This window comes from Passer montanus, unplaced genomic scaffold (genome assembly GCF_014805655.1).
Source record: "Passer montanus isolate IOZ18808 unplaced genomic scaffold, ASM1480565v1 scaffold27, whole genome shotgun sequence".
In the NCBI taxonomy this organism is placed as follows: domain Eukaryota; kingdom Metazoa; phylum Chordata; class Aves; order Passeriformes; family Passeridae; genus Passer; species Passer montanus.
In genome coordinates this window covers 2,343,780-2,363,272 of record NW_024367372.1, presented here as the reverse complement: position 1 = coordinate 2,363,272, position 19,493 = coordinate 2,343,780, and the positions used below count along the sequence as shown (strand labels likewise).

Sequence of the window (19,493 nt, the reverse complement as noted above, 5' to 3'; positions counted from 1 at the left end):
TAGTTACTCTTGACTACTGTCCTCGGTCTGAAACCAATTCATTTCTTATAAGCATCAAGGCGGAGACCACAGGGTTCAGATTACACTTCTACTTCGGAGGAGGAATATGGCTCAAATCACAGCTCCCCTAAACACAAACGCTCCCATACTTCAACAGCCACACAAACACCGAGGATGCGTGGCTCTGGGCTGGGCAAGCAGAAGCACAACGGCAGAGAAACGGATGAGGATGAAGATTTTGATGACAACCCTGACCCCTACAACTTCATGGCGCAAACTGCAGAGATAGCAGAAATAGCCAGGTGAGGTGGGCTTTATCTGTTAACCCACGAGTTGAAAATGGGTTTTTTCTCCTTGTTGTTCAAATCAAACCCAGATGTGGGGGGTAGAAGGAGAAGCTCTCTCCTGTTGTATGTGTGCCCACATCTCCTTTGTATATGGACATTGACTTGGAAGGGTTTCATGAATCTTTACAGCCTGGATGTGCTGGTTGTACCTTGTATCTGCAAAACGCCGTGGTGCAGGGCATTGTCTCTTGGTTTGTTTCTTGTTCAAGCAGTGGGAAGTCTAATTGTTTATACCTGCATAACTCTGCTCTCTGCTGGAAGTCACAGTGTGTGTTTGTGTATATGGTGTGGTGGGTGTGAACTCTCCTAATTCTCTGCAGAGGAAGTCAAATGGATTAGCAAAGACTGAATATGTAAACTGTTGAAGCTGCTTTGCCTGAAGCTGGTCAGGGAGCAGTAAGAAATAGCTGCAGGGCAGAAACCTCTTTGCTTGGCACAACTGAATCTGAACCTGTCTAGACCTTGTATATAAATGAATCGTTGCTTAGCTTGATGTCCCTGGAAACGGTACTTGCTGTGTACTGGTGGTCTGATGGTTGCCTGGAGGACTTCAGCAACAGAGCAAATAGATTCTTTTTTTAAACAGTGGCATTTGAGGTTTGTCATCTCTAATATGCAACTGTGTTATGCCAACTTTCCAGAAATACTGGTCTTCCATTGTACTGGCCATACTTGAAATACTTTTGCCTGAGGAAGCTGCCTTGTGTCTCCTTTTGGCCACATCGCCCTCGCCGCTGCCACGCTCACCTCAAAAGGGCTTTTCTTGCTGAAAGTTGCTGTCAAGCTGCTAGAAAGTGTGTCAGCCTTCAAACCAGGCTGCTCTACCTGTGCTGCACAAAGTGTGTGTGTGTGTGAGATGCCAGCTTCCCTCCCAGCACCGGGGAGCGCTGGGGCTCTCAGCAGCTATAAATAAAAAGGGTTGCGTCAGACTCGTCTGGCGCAGGGCTCTGTCACAGAGTCTGCCTGGTAATTGCAGTTCTGATTTCCCTTGCTGCTCCCGAATTAACTGGGAGGGGTTTAGAGGAGTCAGGGAGAGTTAAAAGGGAAAATGCCACTTGTTTACAGTACTGAGTCACATAATGGAAGTGTTTGGTGGCAGCTGTATCCAAACCAGCACAGAGAGGGGTTACCTTATGCAGGCAGCTCAGTCTGCATTTTATTAGTTCAACATTTTCTTTCCAAGGAAATGTTTTGATGAACTGACAGTTTTATCATGTTGCTTGTTTTCCTTGTGGGTGCCTTCCAATTTGGAATATTCCATAATAACATGGGTTTTTTTGGTTGGGTGGAGTGGCTGTTTTGTTTGATTGTTTTGGTTTTTTTCATTAAAAGAAGACAGTTGTTTCAAATTAATCTAACTAGCTGTAAGATTAGCTTTTCTCCTAGAAGATTTCCTTTAAAATTACCACAGCAGCTACTTCTGGTCTGAAGGGGTTTTTAAAAGCTCTACTACCAACAATCCAGAGACTTAGGAACTCTTTTTGAACTCTAGAGCAGATAGAGCAAGGTCCTGCCAACACTGAGTGTTAACTGGACACCTGTCAAGGGGCTTGAAGTTTCAAGATTTGTTTTCTGAAAACCAGATCCCTCTAACGTATGCCATGCTTATCCTCATAGTCCCATAGGTCTTCTGGAGAATGTGGAGACATATTGTGATTTTCAATCTACAGACCACAAGGAAAATGCAAGAGAAGTTGAGGTTTTTTTCTTTAAGTAAAAAAAAAGAGGTTTTTCCCCCCCTGTATGTACTTTTTAATGTAAAACAAAGAAGACCCAGGAAGAAAAATTAACTGTACTGAATTAAGAAAACAAACAAGAGAATGAAGTAGAGTGAATGGGTGAGGGAGCAATAATGTAAAATTTCGTTGTGGATTGTCTCTGCTTTCTGGCAGTGTGTAGTTACTAGAATTTGCTTTATATCAGTTCTTCACTTGGAAGCTGGATTCAGGTGGGAAGGGAGATTTATTTTTTATGCAGCCAGAATGTTCCTCAGCACTCTGCCAAAGCAAGCCCAAAAAACCCTGCTTGCCCTAGCCTCTGCAGAAGTTATAGTTCCCACAAACCTTTTGTGGCTCATTTTTTATATGTTATGAATGTGAGGCATGTTGTATTCTGTGTCCTAATGGTTCTGCTCCATTTAGGCTCAGCCAGACCTTGGTGAAGGATGTGGCCATCCTTGCTCGAGAGATTCACGATGTTGCTGGAGATGGGGACTCACAGAGCTCCTCGGGGACGGGACTGAGCCCCTCCCTCTGCTCTGTGCCCAACACTCCAGCTTCCACCATATCTGCCAGAGAAGAGGTAAGGTCTGGAATCTGAGATCTCTGCCCCTAGTGCTACCTGGGGCATGGCTGGGCTGGGAGACCAGGGCAGCATCTCCAGTTGCTGCAGCACTGAAAAACCTTCATTTCTTGTCCTCCTAAAAAGCACCACCAGAAAGACCAGCTGCAGCCTATTTAGGGTGCCCTTTATTTTGTCCTCTCTGCCACAGCCAGCTTTGCAAGAATCCTGTCATTTCCCAAGGCTCTCAAGGCTTCTGTTTGGATGCTGGTCCCTGAAATTTACATCTGAGGAGCAGGATGGAGGGGATGTGTTGTGCTGCTGTGCCAGGGAGCCAGAGCCTTCCTCTTTGTTTCACACAAGGCACTGACCGTGTGCACTGGCTGCACTCTCTGTGTCAGCTGTGTTTTTGTACTTTCTGCCAGGACTGTTGAAATGCTGTGCAGGTGTTGCTCGATTCCCTTCCCTCCATCTGAGTATTGATGGAGGAGGGCAGGAAATCCAGGAGTCTGGACAGGGAGGCAGGCAGGTAGCTTGGGAAGTGTTGTCCCCCAGCCCTTCAGTGAAGCTGTGGCTTCCTCTCAAACGGTGTAGCACAGTTTGTCTGCACTAGGCTGGGAAGGAGAGAGGCAATTTCTTAATTTGTTTCACCAGTGCTGTAGCACAGGGACCAACTCAGCTCAAATTTGGCTGCAAGGTCACCAGGAGGCTTCAGCTGCTGAGGCAAAATTGCCTTTGCTACTGTTTAAATCCAAATTCCCTCCTGTGTACCACCTGCCTGGGCTTAAAAAATGCACAGCTCTCTGCTACTCAAATGGTTCCCCTGGCTCCCTGTTGTCTTTGACTCTTGTGAGAATTGCAGACCCAATCCTAGGCAGGGTTCAAAGCTGAGACCAAACCTGTTACTCTGCCAAGAGAGTCCTTGGAGGCCCGTGATCCTGCTGTGATCAGCACCAGAGGTGCAAAGCAGAAGTTTAGGGAGATACCCAGAAGATCAGGCAAGTGTGGCTGTGGTTGTGCTAAACTGAGATCAGTTGCAGCCTGATCAGGGAGGGGTTTGTCCCTGGGCCTTTTGGAGCCAAAGTGCACAAATGTTTCACAATAACTGCAGGCTCCAAGATAAAGTGTTTTATTGCTTTCTTTCCTTGCAAGTGCCACGCCTGCCAAGCTGCCTTTTGTATTATTCTTTTCAAGCAGTAAAGGTGACAAGCCTACTGTACTTCTGACTTGCAAATGAAACATTTTACTGGGCTCCCACTTGCTTACAGAAAAGCAGGGGAGGAAGAGCAGCATCCCTGCTTTTTTTGGAGTGCCACTGAAGGGTTGAACCATAACTCAGCTCAAACAGAGGGATGTTCCCAGCTGCTGGAGGAGAACACCTGGAAAACTGTGTTTCTGCTCCATGCAAAATGACAGGCTTCAAAGTGTGGTGATGAATAGCAGAATCACAAACCCAGGATTGCTCAGACCTGGATCAGGATTTCTCTGTGGCTTTGCAGTGCTGCTATGTGGTACATGTCAGTCAGGAGAGCAAATTCAGGACTGTCACACTGTAGGGAGTGCTCCTGGCAGTGCCCACTGCTAGAGCAGTTTTTGAGATCTTAGACAAAGTACTGATGGGAGCTTGTGAAGACAGATCAGGAGCCATAAGCTTTGGTGTGTTCAGGTGGTGGGTGAAAACACTCTAAAGGCTTCTAATGAGGCTCCCTCTGAGCAGGAGTGGATATCAGCATGACTTCAGCAGGGCCAGCATCTGGCAGGCCGTTTGAGTACAACCAAAGTGCCCCAGTGCATCAGTGTTGATGCCTGACATGATTGATAGCCAGGAGCAGGTTCCATCAGCAGGGCTTTCTGCTGGCACTGCTGAGATGTGGAGCCAGATCCTAGCTTGGGATCCTAAACAGTGCAGCTTGGGGGTCTTGCTATGAATGCCAACAATATAAACTGATGTGAGTTTAATAAACAGACACCTCATCTTTGGCACTGGACCAGATCCAGCACCAGTGCATCACCACACCTGCTTCCCACAGTCTAAGTATTGTTGAAACTGTGCTGAATTAATATTTTGGCCTGATGCAGAGAAGCTGCTGGGAAATGTCTGAAGATCAGTGTGTGTGATGCTAAGCACTGTGAATTTTATAAGTGTTTATCAAACAATTTTACGTTAAATAATCTAGGAAAGGACATAGTGATGAGAAATAGCTACCATGGTTATAATAGTAATATATTGAAAGATCTGATAGAAGGAATTATGTGAATAAGGAAAGTTTTCTCTGTGTGGCTGTCTCTTATGTTGCAATGGTTTATGTAGTGTTGTATGCCATTCTGCATTCTAGTACTAAATATTTATATCTCTTCCAAAAAAGTGGGGGAAAGAGAAGGAAAAATAAGTACTGATACTGGAATCACTTTTGAGTGTTTGATGCTGTACCAGAAACATCATTTGGGACCGGTGTGTGGTTGGCCTCAAATTAACTGCTTTTTAAATTACTTTTATTAAGAAGCTTGGTTAAAATTAAATGAGAAGTATCCTCTTGTAAGTTAAGGTGGAGCCTTAGATTTGAATCTTATTCTTCATGTTCTGTCCTTTCAGGTTCAGTGTTGGCTTGGATGTGTGCCAGGGAGGCTTTCCATTTCCCCAGTGTATGTTTGGGGTGGTTTTGTTTTTCTAGCCTCAGCTGTACAGTTTATGATAAGATAGATTCTTGTCGTAGAGAGCTGAGTACTGCTACAAATTAAGAAAATTAAAAAAAAAAGACCACAGAACAAAAGAAAGAGTTCAGCAAGGGTGAACCCGTAATGATTCCTGTTTACCAAAGCCTTGGGTTGTTTGGGATGCCTTGCTTTGTGGGTGTGTAGGTTTTGCAGGACCCAGCTTTCTGCAGAGCTCAGCCATCAAACTTAAACCTCAGCTGCTGCAAACTCAGTTGGGTTGGATCATCCCAAATCACTTGGCTACTTCTGCAAATTTTAGCCCTGCATAAAATTCTTTTGGCAGGTCTTTTTAAAAAGTTGATAATGATGTAACAAAAACTAAAGAGCCTGATTAAGTTTAAGTTGTTGTGTAACATACTCAGTATGAGTGTTGGTATGATAATAGGAAATGCTTACGGGTGTGAGGGAACAGAAAATGTGAGAACAGAACAGGTCATGTACAAAATCTCCTGGGATGGTGGAGCAGGTGCTGTCCTTACCTTGTTTTCAGCTGTGCTGAGACCTGCTCACAGTAGGAATATCCCATTGCACTTTTACTGCTGCAGTCAGCCTAACTTACTGTTTCTGTGCTTGATGAAAGGAAGCTTATTAGCTAAATATTTTGGCTGTTCTGCCCTTGTGCCATAATATCTCACACCTGCTGCCTGTGTATAACCCAAGTGCTTCTGCATAGTGTGGGGAGCATGGACCTTGGATGGCACACAGTTTCCTCACAAGGAGCTGTGTGCTTTGCCAGCCAAAGAGCCTCTTGGGTGTTCAGCCCTTCCCCAGAGGGCTCTGGATTTCACTCAGCAAGTCCAGTTTGGAGTAACTGGGGAGCTGCCTGAGGCCACCTCAGCAGAACTGGCTGGTGACAGGATCTCCATGGGCTTCAGTGCATGATGGGGGGTGGGCACCAAGTGCTGGTCCTCAGGAATGTGCTTTTGGGAATGTCAACCCCAAATAACCCCAAACCCTGTGTTCTTTTTGATACTTGCTGTCACAGTCATTCACTAGCATTGATCTCTTTGTTTCTGTTTTAACACAGATTGCTCGTAGATCTTTTCGGCTGGCATATCCATCTCAGGTGCACTTTCCATCCCATTATTTTTGTATCTCTGTCTTGTCACTGTTATTTTCTTCCCCTTCTTTTAAAGTTTTTGTCAGTAAACTCACCAGGAGTAACTGTCTTGTCATTTTTGTTCTTCCTGTTAATTATTTGCTTTTTTAGTGGTTTTTGTATTGCTTTTTCATCTCTTTCATGTGTTACTAAGTGGTTTCTGATTTATTTTAGTGTGTCTTTAATGTTGCATTGATATATTAAGACATAGGATATGGGAAAATAGGGTCCTTTTGAGTTTTAGCTAAATTAAAAAAAGACAAAGATGTACTTTTCCATATGTGCTCAAGACTCAAAATTTTAAAGTAGAATAGCCCCACAGAGTTTTGTGGTATGACTCCAGTGGGTAGGCACCTGCAGGACTGGGGTCTAGTAATTTGCTTATGAGCCCATACCTGTCTGAACAAGACTTAAGTGAATCAGTGTTCCTCTAAATCTGCAATACCTGCAGTGAGTGCCTGTGAGCCTGCTTTCCCTACTAATTTTTAATGACTCATTGCTCATTATTTCCAAGTTGGTGCAGCACATTCCAGAAGCAAGTCTGAACTACCAGAAAGTGCCTCCGGGATCAGTGGAACTGAAGGATTTTGACCAAAATATGAACGACAATAGAGAAGAGGATCCCTCAAGGAAAACAAGGACAAGAAACCGTGAGGAGGCAGGCCACCCTTTTTTTTTTTTTTTACTTTATATATGACATTGCTTTAAGCTACTGTATGTAAACTTGTTGTTTGTAAGCTGCCAAAGGAGGCTGCTCAAAAAAAAAAACCAAAAAAACCCACACTTCTCAGCAGCACTTCTCACACCCCTGATGTGTGGGTATAGAAACAGAGTTCAAAAAGAAAAAAGAGGAACAGAACCACCCATCTTGCCAGTAGTGACTGAGAGTTTCCTCTCTTGTGTAAAATGCCAGTAAAACCTGAGGCTTGGTCGCCTGTTTTTGGGAGGACACATTCAGTGTCAGAGCCTTCTTAGGCTATTTCACTGCTATCTTGGAGAAGAACTCAAACATCTCGACGTGTAAATGTGAAGCACTGATAGTTTAATGGCACCTTACTGTTCTGCAGCTGGCACCCTGGTTAGAGCTGCTCTTGGAGCAGCAGTGGCAGGATCTGGGCCTTAGGAGGGGTGTGTGACTGGTGCTGTGGCACAGCTGGCTTGCTGTGCCCTGCAGCCTGTGAGCATTGCTCCCTCCAATGTTACATGCAGGGCGACCTGCACATCACTGGGGGATGCTGAAGGGTGAGAAAGCCTGGCCTGCACTTGAGGCTGGGGATGGTGTTGGGATGAGGGGTGTAGCAGGGTGAAGGTGCCAGGGTGAGGAGGGGAAAGCTGCTGATCCAGCACTGGCTGTTGCTCCTGCTTGCTTTCTGCCTGCCAGCTGTGGTGGGAAGGAAGAGCTGGGGCAGAGGCTTCAGGGAGGCAGGAGGCAGAGCTGGCTCCAGCACAGCCACTCTGGAGGTGGAGTGTGACTCACACAGGCACATACAGGGGACTGTGGGCTGAGCCACTGGAACTGGTCCTGTCTGTGACTGGTTTGAAGCAATCCCTTCCTCTCCTGTAGAGAAGTGCCAAGGCTGGATACAGGGTGCAGCTTCAGAGTGCCCACAGCTTGATGTGGGCTTTCCTGGCAGAAGCCTGGAGGCTCTGCTAAGCCACAGGACTTGAATATTTGGGGTTTGATAACATTTTGTTGTTACTTTTAATAAAGCAGAATGTAATGTGGTGGGATGCCTGGCTGTGAAGGTGGTTTGAACTCATATGTGTCACAATAGGTAGTTTCAGCAACACTGCTTGTGGGGCTTCTTGCATTGTGATTTGACTTTTTGGGGGTTTTTTTGAGAGGAGTGGAAAGTCCTAAGTGCTGTTCTCTAAGAAATGCTTATGTTACTGCAAACAGCTGTGTATCTGTCTCTAGAAAAAGTCTGAACAAGTTAGTATTAACCTTTTTGCCAAAGTGCTGCAGTAAAGCCACACATCATTTTAATCTCCCTTGAACTTCAAGTATCATCCACACAAAGATGTTTCAGTGGAGATGATTTACTGTACAAAAAGTTCCTGTTTTTTATATATGCTGCTTTTGCTAAAAGTTCTCCCATGTGTCCTCATATTTTAGGTAATCTTTGACAATCTGATGTTGAACCCAGTGTCCCAGTTATCACATACAATCCGTGAAAATACAGAAAACCTTGCTGAAAAAATGAAGTAAGTAACTTCTTGTCCTTGGCCTGAAATATTGTTTTGCTGGTGAGTTCGTTGACTTGTTACTTGTGGAAGATATTGTACTGTTGTCTTGGAAAGTTCTGTAATCAGGATACAAAGAATCTAGATGTAGGAAATTGTGTGTGTGTAGACAACCAGAGGTAATGCGATTATTTGGTATCCTCATATCTTTGGCCTTTGGAATTTTAATGCTGGATTTGCCTGTTGATGCCTTGACTTTGAAATGCTGCCTATGCAGGAGATACAGCAGAAAACTGATGGATTGTCTCTTCATTCCTTTTCTGTACCAAGGCTCTTGTAAATATGCAATATGTTACTAAGCTTGTGAAATCTTTTCAAAGTTTGTTGTTGCTCTAGAGACATCAGAAGGAAGGACTTTGGATTGTTCCTAAATCAGCTGAAAGGAGCTTTGTGCAGCTGCTAATCCACTAATCTCTTTTGTTGCCACATCTTGTGATAATTAAGTCTTTTAAACAAGCAGGTTTTTGATGGCAGTTTTAAGATCTGCTCTACTTTTTGTGTTACAGGATTCTGTTTCAAAACTCAGAAAGGACCTGGGAGGAAATGGAGGCCAAAATCAATTCAGAAAATGAAGTGCCAATTCTGAAAACATCAAACAAAGTAAGTCCATGCAAATCAATGAAATACTAAAGATTTGATTCATGAAAGCTTAGTAAGAAACCAAACCAACAATCTCAGACCCTTCTCAAATCCATTTCTGAAATGTCTGGTCCATTTTCATGTGTTGAACTGCTGACTTTTGTTACTGTTTGAAGCATCACAAAGTGAGTTCCTTCTGTGGTTTTGTTTCACCAAACTCTTTCCCAGTTCCTTTGCAAATGATCTTCAAAGTCTGGGTCTCTTAACAGATGTTGAAGTTCAGGGTCATTGGGCCTCATTTAAACATTTACCAGAGGGTCACCTGCCATGTGGTTACCACAGCTTCAGTTGCAGACAGGTGTTTCTCATGAATGTTTGTTTTCTTCACCTGGAACTGTTTGATATTAGGGCAGTAAAAATCCACCTCAGGGTGCATTCACTCAGGTGATTAGCTTCAAGATGGTGCTTGTGCTCTCATGACCTTTCATTGTCCTTGAAGGGGGATGGTCAGTAAGGATTTAAGTGCAGTAGTGGACCCAGTGAATATGATTAATACTAAACAACCTCATGGTAGACCTGTGTAGCTTGGTGCTGCAGCAGTATAAATGTGGCCAAATACCCTGTCTGGTCTAGGAGTTGAGTTTATAAATATCTTTGTATTTCATATTAAGGAGGAGTCTTTGTGCAGGTGTAGCATTGCATATGTAAAAGCCACTGTGGCTATGAATGGGGTGCTGTGGTAGCACTGGGTGACATGATGCAGAGCAGGCTCCCTGTGCACTGCCCAAATGCCCCCCAATACAGCTTTTCTGGTAAATGAGCAATGGGCCTGGCTTTGAATCTTCTTGATCAGATAAGGCAGAAGCAGTAACACTAGATTCCTGTGTCAGTTGAGTACTTTGTTGCTTCATTTTCCATTCTGATGCTTTTGTTTCTAGGAAATCAGTTCCATCCTGAAGGAGCTCAGGCGAGTTCAAAAGCAGCTTGAAGGTTGGTCATCTAAAATATTCCTGTTGTCTCTCCAATGCCAGTAGAGTTGCACAAAATAAAGTATTGTTGACCTGATGGTCAGTGAAAGCTGAGAAAGGATGCAGAAGTTCAGGCTGTTACCACAGTGCTGTCTGATGAGTGCATAGGGAATTAACAGTAGATATGTCCTATACTGCCTGTTTTTAGGAAAATTTTTTACTGTTGAAATGTAGAAGCTGTTGCTATGGAAATGCTTTGTTTGTGGTAATTAGCATATTCCCATAAGATGAAATGGTGCAGGACTGTTCTGATGAAATGATATTTAGCAGCTCTTTCAGCCAATAAGCTGTGCTGTGCTTTTTGGGCTTGAATTTTACACATAGATCTCTGCACTAGGAAAAGCAAGACAAGCTCTTGCATCATCTAAAAGCATAGTAAGGGCATGTAAAAACATCCAGGCATTATTTTGGGCTCCTGCTAAAAGCTTGCCATTTGGCTGCTGCAGTTTGTCTTTCCCAATTTAAGCAGAGAGTCCGCGTCTCTTCAGTCTGGGAGTGGTTTTGCTTGTTAAAGCTGTTTAGACCTGAAGGTACTAATGAGGAAAATAACCTGACTAAAATGAACAAAAATATTGCTTACAGTTTTACTGCCTTCAAAATGAAGGCAGCAAACTTCTGTTTGGAAACTTTGCTGACTGCTGCTAATGTGTTTATGTCTCTTTTCTTTTTTTTTTTCCCTAGTCATAAACGCTATCATTGACCCTACTGGAAACTTGGATATAGTTGCCAGTAACAAAGCATCTTCTGCTGCTAAACAATCTACAGCCACTAAAGTCAGGACTGCTAACAATTCTGGGTCCACACTGGAGACTTTGTCCCTAGCACAGATGAGAAACTACGCTCAGAAATCGAACTGTGGGTCTTCTAGCTTACAAGATTCGAATTTCATTCCAGATGGAGAGAAATATGTGATCTGATACAATATTTTGTATTGCTGTTATACTGTAATCTACTGTTGCATTAGTATTGTGTATGAGTGGTTTGTGGACAGTTTGTGTGGAGCAGTTCTTTAGATTGCTGACATGTTGCACAAAAAAGAAAAATCTATGCTGTGAGGGTGAATGGAAAGTCTGTGTATGCCTTTTAAACAAGACTAGCACTGTGGAGCAGCACATACTCAGCACAGAGGCAAACTGATTTTTACAAAATGACTCATTTATTCTTCCAGTGTGCCATAAGAAAACAGGTTTTGCATATTTTCCATTCAGTACTGCTGAGGCTGAAGTGCTCTTGCATTGGCCTGTTTATAACTATTCAGTTGTAATGAGGTTCAATTTGAAAAAAACCCCACACTTTATTGGTACAATATTTGTTTGGGTTTTATTTAATTTATTTTTTTTAAGTGTATAAATGAAGCATTACAACTCTGTTGGAATCAACTTGCAAATCAACAGAAGGATTGTGCAATATCATGGGTTTCTGAGAGAAACCCTTACTGCAGTTGTGTAAGATTTCCTTTCAGCAGTCATAAAAAAGCAACCACACTGAAGTTGTGCATCTGTTTTTCAGTCCAAAAACCAAAACAAGACAGAATAAACCCTTTTGTTTTTTCTCTTGGGAAAGTATAAAAGTTAATAATGGTACAAATGTAAAGACTACTGATACAGCTACTATTTTTGATTACCTTTCAGACCCAAACTTTGGGATAGGTACAAAAAGTTATATTTTACAATTTAGCTTGCCAAATTTTCATGATTTTGGTACAAATGCTGTCTTTAAGCTGCTTTTCTTTTTTAATTTAAATATGGTCTTTTCATAATGAGCTACAAATGCTCTTGGCTGGGCCAAAGACTAAGATGTTTGCAATTACCCAATTGCAAAGAAAACCATCTGTTCCAATGGCTCATGGAATAAACTCAATTACACAGTTGCTGTGAACTAGTGCAATCACTTGACGGCACTGAAAAAATAATGGCTTCAATGTAGCTCCACCTTTATGGCTAGTTCTGTTATGAGGGTTTTTTTTCAATGCAGCAGTGCTTGTGAAGGCCACCGTTGTGGTGTTCCTCAGAAACTATTCCACAGTGTCAAGCACTTGTATAGGTACATTTGGGATTTTTGTCTCTGGATTTAATTTTTGGTCTGTTATAATCCTAGAACACTAAGGATTGTGTACAGTCGTTTGAACAATTACTTATTTAACAAAAATTGGGGTTTATATTCTGTCTTTGTGTTAAACTGCAAAACACTAAGCAATTTTTGCTTAAGAGCAAAAATTTTGGTTTTGAGGGGATCTCTTCCAGATGTGTTTGCTCCCAGTTTTTTCTGTCTTGTATCGATTCCTTTTTCATTCTTCCAGGTCAACAAATAGTAATCAGGTAAAGAAATTCTTTTGTAGCTGTGGAGGATACATTTACTGGGAAAGGTGAGCAGATGAGTTCCACTTTGCCCTCATACAGTATGTAGTTTAACCAGTGAAAATGGTTTCCCAAGCTTGACTGCTTCTTGTGTGCTGACTCTATATTTTGGGGTGAGTAGTGGATTCCTTAGTTAGCTTCAGTAGTTACCTGAGCTTTTCTGCTAGGATGTTGTAACTGTGGGAACCTATTAAAATAACTCAAATAAATAGGGATGCTCACAAAGTGTTTAACCTTACTAGTGAAGAAGGTGATTGCTTTCCTGGTGGAGCCAGTGAGAGCTTTCCATCAATTTCAACAGAGACAAGATCGGTCCCAAAATGGGAGTATGTCAACACGTCATTAGTTTATTTTTGAGCCTGCAAGATGCTGGCTGGTAAATAGTAGGTGCAAATATCCTTCCAAGATTTCCAGCAGGCTATAAGCTCATCTGCTTGTGTGGAGATGCCCTTCCATGAAGAAATCTGCTGGATTTCACATAGATGAATGCAGAATAAAAAGAATTTGCCCTTGATGTTGTTCTGCCTGTAATATACGCACTATCTGAATGTGTTAATTCAGTCGTTGATTCTGATCTGTCTTTTCTTGAAATACCTGACTGTGTCCTTGGTGAATATCATAAGTGGTGGTATTGTTCCTGACATATGAGACACAATTTTTCAAGCCCTTCTTAGTTAGGGTTTGAACTGACCAGGTGCTACCCCAACTCACTAGGAGTCGAAGGACCTTCACAGATAAGGTGTTGCTGTTAGTTTCAGTTTTGCTGTAGAAACAAGTGAATTACTGACGTACATCTGACTTCTCTGATCATTTGTTATTTCCACATCTTCATGGCTATGCGCAAGTGGATTCTGTTTCTCTGCAATGTGTCCTTGATGGGACTTCTGTTTACTTTCACTTGAAAATTGCTGATTCTTCTTTCGTTCTTGAACACATCAGGGAGGGATTTTTCTCCCTTGGTTGCTCTGTTCTGAACTAGAGAGAGCAAGCCCACAGACACTTTGCATCAGTTAAATCAACCTGCAAAATACAGTACCTCTTCAAGTGACTAATGAGGATGCAACAATCAGTGTCTCTTGGTAATTTGGAAATGAGTGTGTGAAGGCAGGGAGGATGCACAGCTTGATTTGTTTTATTTGTGACTCAGCCAAACTGTAAAATGCTTCTGTGTCCTGACACAATGCTCATTCTTGGATCTTTGCATTTGAAAAGGTTTTGCTAGTCAACGATGAAACGCAACATATTTTTCCTTGTGTTCACTGCTTCTGAAGTACTGTGGTTTGCACTTGTCTGCTCCAGATAAGCCAAAGAGCTATCCACTCCTTTGCTGATTGTTGGTTCTTACAAGCAGTACTGTTTGCAGCCTTGGAACCGTGCCTGTGTGACTCCAGTGTGAGCCTGCCCCATGTGTAGTGGTGTATCTGGGGGCCTGGGTCAGTGCACGGGATTCCTGCTGCTCCTGTGAGCTGTGGATGGGCCCTGCACTGAGCTGGGCTGGGGTGACACTGCCCTGTGTGTCACTCCTGGGCCACTTTGCTTTTGTGTGTTTTGTGTTTGACTAAAGCAATGTAATGAAGGGTGGGATTTTCGAAGTCTTGGGGAAGCAAGTGCTCAGATCCTTTTGGGTTTTCCATATGCTTTGGGTGCCTGATGCCCTGAGCACCTTCCAAAATCCCAGCCCTCAGCTCTTCCACTATACTTGAAAACTTTTCAGTTCAACGCTTTCAAATGTAAAATCCTGTTATTCTGTTCTGATGGCGTGAATGTAAATTCCTGTGAGGGTGTGTAGGAGCTTTGGGAGCGAGGACCCAGCTGGCTCTGTGGTGGTGTCATGTTGTGGTCATGCTCCAGGAGGAAAGAACGTCTGCATCATCATTGAGTATTTTAGTAAAGGTACAATTAGTGGAATGTTTACATACAGCCTACTGACAAAAAAAGGAGACAAAAAGAAAAAGTGTAAAGTATTTAAGTGCAAGACTCTACTAGTTTTTTCTTGTTTTGCAGATCACACTAGCTATTTTTGAAGTTGGTAAATGTGTATAACTTTTGCAAAGACCAGACAGAACTACCTGTTCACTTTCAATGTGCCCCGTGCTGAATTGTGCCTATTTCACTCTCTGCTGTTGTTATGCTGCTGATTCTGCTGTTCTGAACTGTTCACTGGATCATTCCATTTGCATGCAACACAAATGCAAGCTGAGCTGTCTGAGAGTAAAGCTGAAACACGTTTGTATAACTTGAATCGATTAATGACTTTCTCTTTTCCACGCCCTCTTGAAATGCTGTGTATAATTTTGATTTGTTTCTTCTGCCCTGATTTCTTTCCACTTTTGGTTTGTTGTGTTTTTTTTGAACGGTAATTTATTTTTGTTTGGATTATAGGCAGTATCTGTACATTTTGTTTCAAGGTGATATTGTGGATGTCTTTAAAAACCAAATTGTTATTTTATATAATTTTATCATAAAGTTGCTCTAATAAATCATTCTTTTATCATGTGACAGTGATGCTGCATTTTGTGCATTAATTTGGAGGAGGATGTGTGTTTGGTGGATGGATTGTTTCAACTGCCTGCTCTCACTGGGTGTTAAGTGCAGTAAAATGACAGAATTGTCAACATCTGGAGACTGGGAGCACGACTGGATCAGTCCTGTGACACCTGTGGCTGGGTAGATCCGTCTCCAAAGAGCAGGAGTCCCTTATTCACCCAGAACCTCCAGGGTTTAAGTCCCTAAGTCCCTTTAACATGAAGGCAACACATCTCAGTATTGTATGGTGATACTTTATTTAATTTTTAGTGCTGTTTTGTTTCATTGCCATGATTAATATGGTGGTTGAATCCAGCCTGGAAGTGATCATTCCCCAGGAGGTATTTGATTGCAGGTACATTATTAGGTTGTTTTTTTTTGTCTCACCTTAGATATATATATTGCTTATGTGTCTGTGAAATAGTTTTTGTTGTTTTCCTTCATTCCACCAGTGTCCTCCTGCCCTCCTGCAGTTCTGTCTGAGCTTTGCATCCGTCCTGGCACTTGGGAAATAATGTTAATTCCTCCTTCTCTGCACTGCCTTCAGCCTCCCCCACCCTGCCTGGTGCCACGTGGGACTCTGCATTAGCCCAGCTCCTGTAGGAAGCAGAACACATGCAGCTGATAAAAACATGGCTTTGTTTGCCTGCAATAACTAAAACAGAAAGAGGAAGAAAATACTAGTCCCTAACTAGAATCACTGGGAGATTTTCAATCTCCTGGTTACCTTTCCATCAGATGCTTGTATATGGAAGTCTTTTAAATTTAAAAGTTTTAGGGAGGGATTTTGTGTTTAAAAAACCAATAGATCAGGCTTCTCTTAAAAAGCCTTCTGAAGCTTTGTGTGTGCTGTGTCTGCAGAGGTTTCTGTGTTGCCTACAATGCAGGGCTGCATTACACACTGACAATGTTGCCTCTCCCCAGGCTTCCCTGACAGTACAGAGTGGTGTTTGAGTTGGGATGCTGTGCAAAGGGCCCTTTTGAAATCAATAGTGCACCCACTTCATTAATTTTTAACAGTTTGTCTGAATAAACATAAGAGGCAGTGGAACTGTAGCCAAAACTATTTGCAACATAATGAAAGCTGCTAGAATTGAAAAATAAAGGATAGATGGGAAAAGTAATGATCTCCTCTGTGCATCTTCCTGCTGAGCCTTCAGCTGCAAGCCTGGCTCTCCACCATCCTCAGCTGCTTTGGGAAATAGAGCCTGGTTTTCCATGTGTGCGCAGCAGGGAACACCAGAACACTTTGCCTTGAGCAGGGCTTCAGGATTTTTTCTCAGAACAAACCTTTTAATTCTTTGGAGGAGACAGGTTCTCTTTTTTGGCTGTTGTGTGAAGATCCAGCAGTAGACCCTCATCTGCTGGGTTCTGCCCTTGTGATGGTGTGACAGCACCGTGTCTGTCTCGGCAAGGGCATCCTTGGGCTGTGAAGAGCAAAGCCCTGCTGGTCTCAGCTGGTGAGATGGGGTTGGTGTGGGGCAGTTTGCCTGCAGGGATGTTCCTTTCCTTAAAGGAATGCAACCATTTGGATGCAACCCTGCAAAGACTCTGAGCACCAGGGCACAGGAGCCCTCCCATGCAGTTTCCTAGAAAAGGTGTTACTGCAGTGGGTTGGCTTCTGAGCTCTCAGTGATGTGGGCTGAGCAAGAGAAGCCAAGAGCAATGAGTGTAAGAAAGTAGGACTCATTAGGACTTTACCCTGATTAAGCCTTTTCTCCTCTGTACAGAAATACTGGAAATACTGTACTTGCCAAAATAGTTGGTGCCAGAAAGGGTGTGTTCAACATGAAATGCTCCTGACAACATTCGGATCACAGGAAGGAAAAAAAACCCACCAAAACCCACAAAATATAGCATCCACCTGGCACCTTCAGACACTTCCCAAGCAGGAGATCCAGAGGTCTGGGTGAGGTTTGGTTTCAGCAACAGCAATAACCACAGAGATAAGAGGAGTATAATTTTTATAATAGAAAATACGTTCAACACAGCATACACTGAGGTATTTTCCTAATACTTACAAGTCATCTTTCCTAGGTGTGGCTGGAGGGTGAGTGCTATAAAAGATGAGTGACAAGACTGAGACAGCAAAGGACTCTGCAATCTCTTCTGCTATATGAATCACAGCTTTACTTGTTTTCCCCTGAAATATTTTCCTAAACAAAACATGGCTGGCAGGCATAGAGTATTTAATTTTAGGCTGAATAAAATAATTCCAAATAAGTTATATATTTCAAGTTAAATGTTTCAAGCGTATGATCACATATCTTAGTGAATTTACTGAATGTTTTAAAAAAAGTGGAAACTGAGCGAATCTTTAAAAATAGTTCCAAACAAATCACAATTTTATTTAGACTTTGAAATTTTCCTGTGGCTTGTCAGCTGAATTACTTCCCAGTTCTAAACCTGAAATAATTTCTTTTGGGTCCCACCCCCCCCTTCACCAGCTAATTTAAGCATACAATCTCTTGGCACAAAGTATAAATAGAACATTTTTCTTTTCAAGTGTACAGACCTTGACTATTCCTGCCTCCCATCCTTCTGTCAGCTGTTGGTGTTTGGAGCCCAGCCTTGTTCTCATGCAACAGAAAGTGTAGTTTTGTAGTAATCTCTGCAGTGTATGATGATTTTGTCTATAATTAGCTCTCAGAGATGAGAATGCATTAAACTGACAGTTTCTCCTTAGCAAACTCCCACACAGGCAGAAAAAGCTCCTCCACTGTATCTTTTAATGCACCCTATAACAAACTGGAAGTCCGGGCATGATTTTTAGAGGGATTATGTTAACCACAGAATGCCACCCAACCATACAGCAAGAGGTGCATTTATTCTGTGTGGGATGGTGGCAAGTCAGCCAGAGCAACTGGTAGAAGGAACCTTGCCTAAGAGATGGGGAAGAGGAAGAATAAGGAAAATTTCCAGTTTGCTCTGAAACTTGCTATTCTTTTTTTTCTTTCCTCCCCCCAGCTGCATGAATTGGTCAAATAGAACCATAAACCCTCTTCCATCCTGAAGCTGTCATAGCTACAACACTGCTAGTAGGATCAGAAATGCAGAATGGGTGGGCTGGTATGTGAGGTCAGATGAGAAGGAAACCAGGATTTTGCAAGCTGGAGTGGAGGAGGACAGTGGAATTTATCAGTGCTGCAAGTGGCTAGAGAGCTGACAAAGAGGAGAAATACAGAGCATTCCTTTTCCTGGAACCTGCTCTTCCTCTGATACAACCCTCTTCAACTGAACTTGTGATATTGGAGAAATAAGTGATAAATCCTGAATTTCGTAAAAAGGTGCTACTGCCTGTGTGGTTTGATCCCAAAGTCAGTGGGAGCTTTTGTGACTTATGCTGACGTAGTTCATGCCAGGATTTCAGTCCTGCACATAAACAGGAGCTTAGCTGAAATATTTAGTTGGAATGCTCAGCCTCTGAAGTCATCCGAGGGCCAGGGACATTTCCTGGGGGTGATTTGGACCTTTAGCAGGGGTGGCTTTCTGGAGCTCTTTTCATTGGCTGCAGATCCTGCCTCCAGCTTTCTGGTAACTTGGCTCTACAGGGACAGCAGCAGCCTTTGCTTTGTTTTTAAGTCCTGTTGTAAAGCCAGAGATTTGGGATGGCTCCCATGATAAGTGATCTGTGCACAGCAGTAAATTCAGGAGTGAGGTGTCCTATCTGCTCCACTCATTACTTTTTGGGCTTCTTTGACTTCATGCTTGTGTTTTGGTCTTGAGGGAAGCAGAGGACTCATGGCACTTGCAGTTTCCCAGGGAAATCCCTCCTTCTGTTGTACCAAACCTATCCTCTGGCTCCTTATTTTTTGCCTCTTCAGCAGCTTAATACAAGCTGTGCTAAAGCCTCGTGTTCCAAGCTGTCTCTCCACTGAGTCTTTACAGCATCCTTCCTCTGGCACTGCACTAGGGAACTGCATCCTTGGGTTCAGTAGGAACGAGAGGTTGCCTGGAGGTAAACAGCAGCATTCCCAGAAGGATTTGTGTCAGCTGAGGTGCAGCCTTTGGATTTTTATAGAAGGCATAATTTCTTAGAAGCTGCCCCCACCTCTGTCAGATATAACCCCTCAAGAGCATCACTGCAAATTCCAAATGCCATTTGTTCAAGACAAGGGCTGCCTTGTTGCAAAGGAGCTGCCTTGCCCCCTTGTGTTTGTCCAAGCACGACTGAGCAGGGAAGTGCTTTCAAGAAAAACTTTGTAGAGAGGTTGTTTTGGAGGGTTGGTTTATCTGCTCAAAATGAAGATTCTGGTTAAGAATAATGCAGTGAAAATAGAGCCATGTTTGGGCTGCTAAGAGCACCAGAGCCAAGCAG

At 42.9% G+C, this 19,493-nt stretch overlaps 1 protein-coding gene across 8 annotated transcripts in view; it reads left to right on the top strand.

Annotated features, from left to right (window-relative positions):
* The window catches only part of CEP170B (centrosomal protein 170B), a 57,875-nt gene extending 42,725 nt beyond the window's left edge, over positions 1–15,150 (top strand). For 3 of the 8 annotated variants that reach the window (XM_039712643.1, XM_039712640.1, XM_039712641.1), the window contains 8 exons: positions 53–302; positions 2,489–2,648; positions 6,370–6,408; positions 6,956–7,099; positions 8,558–8,646; positions 9,192–9,285; positions 10,203–10,254; positions 10,974–15,150. In XM_039712643.1, the coding sequence (XP_039568577.1) occupies positions 53–302; positions 2,489–2,648; positions 6,370–6,408; positions 6,956–7,099; positions 8,558–8,646; positions 9,192–9,285; positions 10,203–10,254; positions 10,974–11,209 (1,064 nt within the window). In that variant the 3' untranslated portion in view covers positions 11,210–15,150. The remainder of the gene's footprint in view (positions 1–52; positions 303–2,488; positions 2,649–6,369; positions 6,409–6,955; positions 7,100–8,557; positions 8,647–9,191; positions 9,286–10,202; positions 10,255–10,973) is intronic. The other 5 variants (XM_039712647.1, XM_039712645.1, XM_039712646.1 and 2 more) reach the window with 3 other exon arrangements.
* The last annotated feature ends 4,343 nt before the right edge of the window (positions 15,151–19,493 follow it).